This window comes from Cynara cardunculus, unplaced genomic scaffold (genome assembly GCF_001531365.2).
Source record: "Cynara cardunculus var. scolymus isolate 2C unplaced genomic scaffold, CcrdV1 Un_Scaffold_7756, whole genome shotgun sequence".
NCBI classification, from domain to species: Eukaryota; Viridiplantae; Streptophyta; class Magnoliopsida; order Asterales; family Asteraceae; genus Cynara; species Cynara cardunculus.
The window spans coordinates 8,789-20,113 of record NW_020203740.1 but is presented as its reverse complement, the minus strand read 5'-3'; the positions used below and the strand labels follow the sequence as shown (position 1 = coordinate 20,113).

Sequence of the window (11,325 nt, the reverse complement as noted above, 5' to 3'; positions counted from 1 at the left end):
AGAACATTAAAATCAAGATGTGTCTCGCTGCATTGCACGAGTACTTTTATAGTATTATATTAATGTTGTACCTGTGGATTGGTGAGGAAAGAGTGGGAGGGGTAGTCAAAGAGAAATTATCGTAAAAAAAAAGAGAATGATGGACACATGGTACCATATGATTGGGTTCTATTTTTTTTAATGAATAAATAAAATGACTATGTTGCACCTAACTGACTGCTTTATAAGGGTGTTAGCGTCACAGAGACGTCTAGTACACTTATTTTTGAAACGAAATGCAAACTAGAGGGACACCCAATGTACTTATTTTAGAAGATGGCTCATATCTAGATTCCCACCTAACCACAAGGACCAACAGTGTAGTTTACTCATTTTAATAATAACTAATATTGTATTCTCTAAAATGAAAACAACTATCGAAGATGAATGTAATTTTTTTTTTTTTTTTTGAATTCAAAAAAATTATAAGAAGAGTAAATTATGTTTTTGTCCTTTTGGTTTTATTAAAAACAACAATGTTATGCCTTATGGTTTATAAATTATTGTTTTCGTTTTTATAGTTTGTAATTTATTACTAAATTTGCTCTTATAATTTTTAATTTATTATTATTGTAATTTACAACTATTTATTGTTTTGATCTCTTATACTTAACAATAGGAATTAATTAAAAAAAAAACCGTGAAAAATACAGAAAATTGTAATTTCTAAATCACAAGGACGAAATTAGAAATTTTTTAACAAACCAGAGCGACTAAAATAAGAGGCCCACTAAAAGCCCAAATTCGGAAATATTTCCTTCGAATCGGCTCCGACTGATTTCAGTTGTTTCCTCAGGACCTGTCTGTCTGTTCTTCTCTCTTCGATATTCATTGCAACAATCAATCTCAAAACCTCAATTGATCTTCCAGGATGCATATAAACTTCAGATGCTGAAACAGTAAGTTAGTTTCTTATCCACGTAGTTATACGCATCTTAATTTCAACCAAATCATTGCAAAATTTCAACTTCAGATTCATTCCTTCGCGAAAATTTTGAACTGTATATGCGATCGTTACTTTGAATATAGCATCACGTACAATTCACCTGAATTACAATCACATGATCAATTCGGAAGATTGAACTGATCCGATCAAATTCAGTTTTTGATCGTTGATTCATTCATCAATCAAAACCCTAGATCTAAATAAATCTAGGGTTAGGGTTACACAGACATGTCCTGTTTAGCTTTATCCCTACAACCCACGAATGGATCCGATATCCTACTCCAAACACGCGAGTGGTTTCCCCCGGCACGTGCCCTGGTCGCCCTTTCAGCTTTTCGACAGACCCGTCTTGCTTTTGCCACCGGAAAGAATCAGAATGCGGAGGATGGTGACACCTCTTTAGGGGATGACCCCCTGGCAGCTTCCAGTGGACAAGTTATTGTGGGTGTTGAGAGCCGGTACCGTGTTGTTTACAGGCTTGTGAATTCTATTTATGTGTTGGGGATCACAACGGTTGATGATGATTGTGTAAACAATGTTTTCGAATGTATTAGTATTGTTAACCAGGCGGTGAGTGTGGTTGTTACTGCTTGTCGTGGTGTTGATGTTACGCCTGAGAAACTTGGAAGGAAATACGCAGAGATATATATGGCACTGGATATTGTTTTGAGGGGTGTCAGTAATATCAGGCTAGCTGCAATGCTTGCTTCTTTGCACGGGGATAGCATAGCCAAAATGGTGCATTCTGCTTTAAGCACAGAGAGTAAGATTAGGGGGGCTGATAATTGGAACAATGTAGAAGTTCATTCTGCTGAGCATGAATCAAGTGAGGCTGCCTTTTCAAATGCTAGTTTTGAGCTGCCTCCTGAGACCTTGGAGGCTGGTGATGAGGTGGCAGCTACACTTGCCCGGACTGAGCAGGGCCCACCTATTGAACAGGATGAAGCTAAAAAAGATGATGACCAGGCAGAGAAGGATCCTTTTGCTGCTAGTGATAATCTTAACAAACCTGTTGATCTTGTTAGTGGGTTCAAGAAAGACAAGGAACAATCTTCTGATTTGTCGATAGTTTTGTCAGGCCTTGAGGTCACTACATTACCGCCAGCTGCAGCCACTGAGTCAACTCATATTGGTGTTGAAGGGTTTGAAGGGGATTATGGTGGCATAGAGTTTAGTAAAGATGGTTCTAGTTTGCCTGAAGATTTTGAAGGTATAAATCAAGCTTGGGGTGGTGGTTTGGATGCATCAGAGTTTGTTGATTCAAAGAAAGTAGCAAAACCCGAAGGTCTTGGCGGGCTTGAATTCTTGGGAACCAGTGATGCCCCTGCTAAAGCTGCAAGTGGCGCCGATACTCCTCTTGAAGACCTTGTAGTGAAAAAATCTGAAATGAAAGGTCCTGAGATGTTCATTTTAGAAGAGATCAATGCAGAATTTAGGGAATCTCTGCTTGCTAGAGTTGGTTTAATGGGCACGGTCTACATGAGAACTTTGCCTCCTAAATCTTCTGGTGATGCAGAGACTGAGTTCTCTTTCAGGGTTGAAGGTACAAATGGTGTCAAGAGATTTGTTATGCACAGTTCTTGTGTAAGCAGCCTTGGCAACCAAATGTTTCATGTTAGGACAGCCCCTTCAGATCAGCCTATACCTGTCATAAAGTATAGCTTGCTGCCTCGTGCAACTCCTCTGCCTCTGAGAGTTCGACTGGTTAAACGTCATAGTGGGACTTTGCTATCTGTCATGATCCAATATGTGTCAAACCCAGATTTGCCTGTTCCCCTGACTGATGTAACATTTATTATTAAACTTCCGGTGGACCCAAGACTCTTGAAGGTCTCACCAAAAGCTGTACTGAACAGGTCTGAGAGAGAATTACAATGGCATGTTCCAGAGATTCCTTTAAAAGGAAACCCTGTTAGATTGAGAGCGAGGATGCCGGTGGATACTAGTGAAGAAGATGGTGGGGAGGAGCTTGAGGTTGTTGGTTATGTAAAATTTACTTGTCAAGGAGCAAAGTCATTGTCTGGGATCTCTCTGCAGCCTGCTTCTGAGGGCAAGACAGACTTTTATGAGGTTGCCCACAGGTATGAAAGTGGAGTTTATACATGTAACTGATCTATGCTTTGTGGTTTTCAGGCGTGTTTCTATTTTTCAATTTGCTTGGGGAAGTAGGTGGTTTGAAGTATTCTTTCTATTGTAGCATGTAACTCAAAATCATTGTTTGCTACGACAAAAGTTTCAGTCTTTCTGTGCTATTAGCCATATTGATTTGTAACATTGTTCCTAATGTTTGTTTTCTTACAACTTGATCATGTCGTGCAAGTTTGCCCTTGATATTTTACATCATATACTATAAAATTTGAACCTGGTATAACACACTCGGAATTAGGGTATGAGGGGTAGAGTGGCTGTTTCTGTGAAGGTCTGGCTTGCAAAAAGTTTAAGCAGAAAATGATAAAAAGTGTGAACTTGAATCTTGCTTGTTGCTTGAATTATTAACTTCAAAGCTGATGTGAGAAGTGTTTTAGGAAGTCGCTATTTGCAATATAATCTATCCTCTTGCATTTCCAGGGTATGAAAATTGAAGTTGTGTTATTTGGGCTAAACAGCATGTAGTATATCATTTCTTACATTGATCTTTCAAGCTGTTTGTCACATCTATTTGTTATTTGGGAGAGATGTTTGTGGTTAAATAACTAATATGGCTGATGAAACCACTAAGTACTGTTCTAAAAGCTAGCTAGTATGCAAACAAGCCAAAGGGCCTTTGGCCTAGCAGTATCTGGTTTAGCAGTAAAAGCTAAGCTTCCCATGAGGCGAGATCTCACCAAAGATGAATAGGGTGTGCGAGTTCATTCGCCGTATGTAACTATTTTGTGTTTCTTGCTTTTTAAAATTGTTGTTTGTTTCACATCTGATGGAAGCAGAGGGGAGAATTGTGGGTGATTTGTGAATTAGACCATTGTCCATTCATAGTTGAGTTATCTCATATTCTTTTATAGTCCAGTTGCTCTTATTTGTTCTTACTAATGCTCATAATCAGAAGATGTGTAAATCATACATGTAAATTCACACACCCTTTTGTTTTTGAAGATTTACCCTTTGCTCAATGTTTCCCATGCTACCACAAAAACATAATTAATCTAGCATAACGGCATTTTTTGTATAGTTTTGTTTCGTTGTGTTATACGGTGTCCACTTGACTAGATCCAGATCGACGAGATTTCTAGATCTGGTTGTGTAAATTGACACAAAATTTGATTTTGTGAAGGTAAATGTTGTTATATATCTATACTATCTTATAAAGCAAATTTAACAAAAGTTTTAAACCAAGATACCCTTTATATTACTTGTTCACTTTTTCACCCTCTCATCTCCTCACATACACTCACCCCCTCACATAACCTTGATTTTTTTTAAATTATAATTTTAAATTTACATTTTATATTCTTATAATTAGTTAATTAATTTACTTTACGTCCTTTACTTTTTAATGTTTCATTTTAAACATTTATCAAATTAATATACATAATTGTATATCAATTAAAATATGTTTAAAAAATACATTTTTATTTTAACAAGTTACACCATTATAATCGTCTCGTTAATACATTCGAAATGAGTCCAATATTGAATAGTTTTTTACTTAATTATATTATTATATATTATATATACCGTGAAAAAATATTTTTAATATTTACGGTTTATACTTTTATAGTTATTTATATATATATATATATATATATATATATATACTATATATTTTAGGGGTTAGGCTGTCTAAATTGCATTGTATAATATGTTCTGAATTAATATGTTCTTTGGTTTTTTTGAAATATATATATACATGTATTAATTCAACCTTAATCTGAGTTTTTGGACAAGAAAAAGGGTAAGCAGTTGAAATTTCATTCTAAAACCCATCTTTTTTGGTCTTTTCATGGCTTATGATCTGTCAAATTTATAGTTTTATTTATTGGTTTTGAGTGTTTATCTTAAAACTCATGTTTCTTGGTTCTTTGCTCTTGGTGTAAATCGAACACATTTGTGGAGTCGTTTAAATATGTTGGATTTTAAATTGTAATACATTTTTTTTCATCGATAGTCTGTAATTGGAACCATAACTCTTATTTATTCAAATTGTATTAATATGTAAAGACCAAGTGTAACATATATCATCGTTAAATCTTATCTTATAAAAACAGTGAAACTTTAAAAACGTTAAAATTCATGGCTCCCGCCGTATTGTGCGGATACCCAACTAGTAATTTAATAAACATGACCTATAATGTTCAAAATGTCTCAAAACAAAAAACAAATCATGCAAATTTTGAATATAAACATGCCTATAATGTTTAAAATCTGAATATAGTTTTGATTTCATCAAAACAATATAAAGACGATATGCAAAATCTTAATAAAAATGATACTTCAGAAAATAGAACATGTTGCAACTTTCCCATAATCAGGCAGAAATATTGTTTCAATTCCGCTCACCCACTTTGAACTCGTATATGATTTAGGGACTGTTTAGTAAATGCTTATCAGGTAAAGATGACAAGAGATAGAGAATCTTATCGAGTAAGCATGCTTATCAACAATCTATTTTGATGACCGAGAATGTTGCTTATAAATAAGCATTTGGTAAATGGCTCCTAAAACTGTTTCTAATCCATTAAGATTTAATGTTTTCAAAAAGTTTGTAAACCTAAACATTGCATCACAAAGTCACAATATCATCTTTTTTTCAGGAAAGATAAAAAAAAATATAGTTGAAATTATAACACAAACAACCCACGTATACTTATTGCAATCCTCTTTTTTATCACAGAAAATAAGCAAACGAGAAGAACATGAACAACAAATTAACTACGCTCAATTAAAAAGGGAAAAAACAAGCGTTAGATAATTGTAATAGAATCACCGATCTTTCGAAGGAGTTGTTAATATCCCTTGTCGTCGGAGACCTTTTGAGGTTGACCGCTCATGTAGAAAAAGGGTTTCAGCGAATAAAGATTTGCGTTCTTAAGGAGTCGATGAGACGAAGAAGAAACAATATGGGCACCCGTAATGCCTCCATTAACATCTAAAGGAATCTTGCAGTCTTTCAATGGCGAACTCTTGAGGAAGGCCTTGCACTCTTCGAGCTCCCAATCGACATTCTTCAAGAACTTCATGGATGGAGGGGACAATTTTGCTAGAAAGTAGCCCTTATTATCAGCCGGGCAACTCACGATTGAGAATGGCGCTAGTTCCAACCCCTTGCGGTTTCTTGCCAAACAAGTTATTCTTGCTATGGCTCCTGATACACACAATAATCCAAATGCTAATAAGTTAATGCCGAACGAACCCCATATAAGCTAGACAAAGACTATCAAATTTTGTATAGGGGCAATGAAATGAAAAGTACAAAAATGTGACAAACAAGTGAGAATCAAGCTTAAGTTATCTTTTATATGATTTTTTTTTCTTTGTAAAAAAGCTATGATTTAAGATATTGTTTTATGTATGTGTTCAAATCTTTAAAAAATTGATGTGAAACTTTTTTGTGGTTCACATTATGAAACAAAAAAATACAAATAAAAAAAATTCTCCACAAATTGCTTTTATAGTCTCTATGGTTTGCTGAAAATTTCTATTTTCGTTTTTATGGTTTTGAAATTACGATTTTCATTCCTATGGTTTATAATTCATTACCTTTTTCGTTCTTGTGATTTAAAATTTATTGCTTTTTTCGTCCCTAAGGTTTATAGTTCATTTCTGTTTTGGTCCTTGATACTTTAAAGTGGTGTTTTGGTATCAAAGATGAAAATAGAAATGAATTGCAAACGATAAAGACGAAAATTGAAATTTGAAAACTACAAAAACAAAATCCGCAATTTTTAACAAACCATGGGGATGAAAAACGTAATTTACTCTATTACTACGAAACAAGTATATGTAATACAATACCTTAAATTCTATCATGCAATATTATAATAGGGTTGTGCTCCGGTAAGAATGAGAGTTAAAGTGAGAAGTGTAAGAAAGTATCTCCATCCTTAGATGCACATTAGGATGAGATGCACCGAGATGCACAGAAACAATACCCGTATCAAATGAGATTAATGGGTGAGTTTGAGATTAAAAGTAATCAACTGCAGAGATCCTTTCTTACGCTTGCCACCTTAACTCTCGTTCTCCCAAGATCCTTCGCCTATTACAATAAACACGGTATATAAATAAAAACACTTGATTGATATACCTTTAAGTGGGGTAAGTTTAGATCCGGATTTACAATATATAAGGCCTTGAATTGCAATGGGTTTGGAGATTTCGTTCTGTTTGGTCATCTTATAATAAGGGATCTCAGCAGCAGGCTTTGTGGCCGGAGCAACTCCATAACCACCACCGGCGGAGGTGGAAACCACCATCACCGCCGACAGTAGCAAAACGATAGCTAGAATATGGTGGCAGTGGACTCCATGCTCTTCAATTTGATTGTTAATTGAATCAAGTGGGTTTGTTTATGGTGATTGTGGATGCCCATTTTATAGTAATAATTATGTATAAAGTATTTGGCTGAATGAATAAGTTGGAAGAGAATGGTGGATGATTGATTGATTACATGGGAGCACGATGGCTTGTAATTAAGGAATGGATGGGATCACCTAATGAGTAAACTTAATTATGTATAACGTGTTTTATATAATTCAAATTTTTTTATTAAGTTTTTAAGAATGAATATCTGTCGTAAATGTTATTAGTTCTTTTAGGTAGTGTTTGGTACGCAGATCGGATAAGACAGAACATGACGGACGGACGGGACAGGATATGACAAGACAAGACTAGACTGTTAAAACGACAGTATTACCCCTAAATGTTATTCAATGTTATTTTATATCATATAATGATTGTAAATGACAATAAATCAACCAAAAATATATTTAAATTATTTAATCTATGATATCAATTTTTTTAACATTCAGAGACGACATGTAAATAATATTTGTCATACCATAAATTTTAAATACGCACATAATTTAAAAAGTTTAAACATAATAATTGTAAATAACATTTATCACGCCAACGTCAAAAGTTTAACATTTCAAGAATGAAGGCTGTGGAAGAGAAGAAAGTGGATGCAATTAAATTAGGTTTGTATTTTGATATCAAATAATAAGGGCAACTGATTGTAATCTCAAATTTAGTCCCATGTTGTTCTACCTTTTTTGGTGGAACAAAAAAACTCAAGAATAGTCACACCCAATCTTACTTTTGTCTCATGTTGTCACATCTCATTTTTGTCCCATGACACACCAAACATGAGACTAATTATTTTTGTCTCATCCCGTCCCACCCAGTCTGCATATCAAACGCACTCTTAAGAGCGATGACTATTAGCTAGTCTTGTACGAATTTTTGATTTATGTTGTTGAGAATTGTTTGACTAAAATAGAAGAAAGTTTGAAAAATCGTTCAACATTAGTCGAAATACAAGACTTAGGTTTCAAACCGTCTCAAAGAAATATACTGTTGATCCTCTCTCTTAGTGATTTGATGATAATCCCTTTTCTCTTTCACGTTGTATTTGTGTTTCTGTATTTTCAGTTCCAGCGATCTTCACTGAGTATGTTCAGTTATCGCTAAAGAACTTGCATTGTAAATCTATCAGAGACAACAATACTTCAAGAAGACAACACTCACATCAAAGAACCTTCAGCAAACGTCGAAGACTGAAACTGAAGATTAGAGACCGGCGAGTACGTGATCTGAAGCAGTATTCAGTGATTACAAGTCTGTCTACATATGTGTGAAGACTGCTCTAGCTTCAGGTCATTCCAGCATTCAGCGATCAAAGGAAGCTTGCTTAGCACGATTGTTGTTGTCTTGTCCTTATGCACACAAAGGACAAAACCCATACCCTTACAAAAGTTAGTACGGTATGGAGCCGATTAGTCGACTCTTTGTCTACCAACTTTAGGTAAGAATGTCTGCTCAGAAATAGTGCTTTTGTACTATTCACTGTAGCAATGGACAAGCCTTCCTCTTAAGGGTTGACACACACTCTAAACCTACCATATTGCATTAAATGGACATTTAATGCCCTGGGTATAAATAGAAATGTTTCTTCTCCATGCAGAGAGCGCGCATCTCTCTCTAACCTAATTCTTACTTCAAGCATCTTCTAGCTTAAGTAAATGATCTTTCTTTTAACAACTTCTTTTCTTGTAATTGCTAAAGCTTTGTGTGTAACCAAAGATTGTTTAGATAGGTTTTTATTACCTTATCTTTCCGCAAACAATCTTGTAAAATCTGTATTGATCTTCTTTATCAATATATATTTGAAATTTGAAAATACTGTGTTTGTATTCATCCCCCTCCTTCTACAAACTGTTTCTCTTCTTGTAGACCCTTACGGGACCAACATATACTTTAAAAATATTTTATTTTTTCTTTCAAAGAGTAGAAATATGTGAGTTAAATCTTTGAGAGTGAGAATAAAATTCACATGTGAGTTTTCTTTTTGGAGGTATGTTGTTTTCTCCGGTTTTGGAGTTTCTGCATAAATTTTTATCTCTATTATTGTTACCTTCGTGGCCCAATCCTAGACACTCTAAGATCCTTTTTCATTGTTTGGGTTGTAAACGTTGAGGCCAATTTCTCAACATATGTAAGCTTAATGTTTCATACGTCTCGTACTCATTGTATGTTGTACCTATTATGATATGTGAAAACCCTTTAGTTCTCTCTCTAAAACAATTCTTTTAAAGAGTAGGAGATTTCTACATAATGAAACTTTGATGGTCTGTACCTATTCAATATGGGACTCTAACACATCCTTTATAGAGGCTAGACGAACGGAGTCGAACGAATGTGTTGAGTCCCTAATGTCAACTTTGATGCCCTGTAAAAATAATAGGGATATCCTTGAGTTAATTATTGCTTCAAAAAGCCTTATAAAAAGATGGGAGGTTTGTACATCTATACATGTTTCATGGTCCCAATTTTCAAAGTATAATCAATTGGACAATATTTTGTCCAAATATTAGATATGATGATTTTTAAATTATTAATTTGAGATAATATGAATCATATGAATTACTATGGATTAGGGGATTTTAGATCGATCGGTCTGATTGGATGTTTGTACAAGATTTTTGTAAAAACGTTGACGGAAAGGCTTAAGAAAGTAATTGAAAAATTGATTGGAGACACTCAAATTGCATTTATCAAAGGTCGTTAAATTTCAGATGGGGTTTATAGGCAAAAGCTTTGATCGGCTATGTTAAAACAATAAATAAGAAAGCAACGATCTTCATGGTTGATTTCGAAAAGGCCTTTGACCGTATCAATTGGGGATGCTTATTGGATGTAATGCATCAAATGGGATTTAGGGAGAAATGGCGAGCTTGGATGTAATACTTGTCTGGAATCCACATCAATTTCAGTGTTGGTGAATGAGGCACCAACTTCCGAGTTTCAAATCTGTTGAGAACTTTGACAAGGAGATCCTTTGTCGCCTTTTCTTTTTCTTGTTGTTGCGGAGGGGTTAAACGTTTCAATTCAAGAAACTTTAGATAATCTGGTTTGTAAGGGTATTGCATTCGGGTATGAAAAAGTAAGGATTTCTCATCTTCAGTTTGCTGATGACTCGCTGTTCTTCAGGGAATGAAATGTAAAAAAATATGGGAATTCTGATGGGAGTTTTAAAATGTTTCGAGAAAGCTTCGGGGATGAAAATCAATATGTCCAAATACAAACTTTACGGCTTGGGTGTATCAGGAGGCGAGGTTGAAATGATGGCTCAAAGTCTTGGTTGTATTTCGGGGTGTTTGCCTTTCACCTATTTGGTTCTTCAGGTTAGGAAAAATATGATACGATACGGGTGATAAATTCAAAGAAAAGTTTGCCTCGTGGAAATCTCATTCAATTTCTTTTGGGCTCGCTTTTCTTTGGGGGTAACTCTTGTTGAAATTGTCATGGATTAAATGGTGTAATGTTTTAAATAATTCTTAATTGGCTTTGGGGGTGGAGGGTCTAAATGCGGCAACTCTAAAACCGGAAAATTGGGAGGAATGTGATTCCTTATGGGTTAGAGTGTGTTTGGGAGTTGTGTTCTTCGACCAGTATGGGTAAATTTAGAGGGGTTTGGGGGAATATTACTGAGATTGGCATGAATATTGATCGACCGGGAGCAAAGTTTTCGAAGTCCTTAGGTAATATGGTCTCGACTGTTTACTAAATGCTTACCAGGTAAAGATAACAAGAATAGAGAATCTTCTCGAGTAGACATGTTTATCAACAATTTATTTTGATTCAGGGCCGTCTCTGGGGCAGGGCGGACTGGACGTACGCCCAGG

At 35.1% G+C, this 11,325-nt stretch overlaps 2 protein-coding genes across 2 annotated transcripts; one reads left to right on the top strand and one right to left on the bottom strand.

The window, feature by feature from the left end:
* The first annotated feature begins 830 nt into the window (after positions 1-830).
* On the top strand, positions 831-3,313 carry LOC112505001. The gene has a single exon (XM_025108949.1). The coding sequence runs from the start codon at positions 1,214-1,216 to the stop codon at positions 3,095-3,097; it is 1,884 nt and encodes a 627-aa protein (XP_024964717.1). The 5' UTR covers positions 831-1,213; the 3' UTR covers positions 3,098-3,313.
* A 2,444-nt stretch (positions 3,314-5,757) lies between these two features.
* LOC112505002 (proline-rich protein 1-like) lies at positions 5,758-7,435 on the bottom strand. The gene is made up of 2 exons (XM_025108950.1): positions 7,227-7,435; positions 5,758-6,284 (listed from the first exon to the last, which is right to left on the bottom strand). The coding sequence occupies exons 1-2, from the start codon at positions 7,393-7,395 to the stop codon at positions 5,926-5,928; spliced, it is 528 nt and encodes a 175-aa protein (XP_024964718.1). The 5' UTR covers positions 7,396-7,435; the 3' UTR covers positions 5,758-5,925.
* Positions 7,436-11,325: the final 3,890 nt, after the last annotated feature.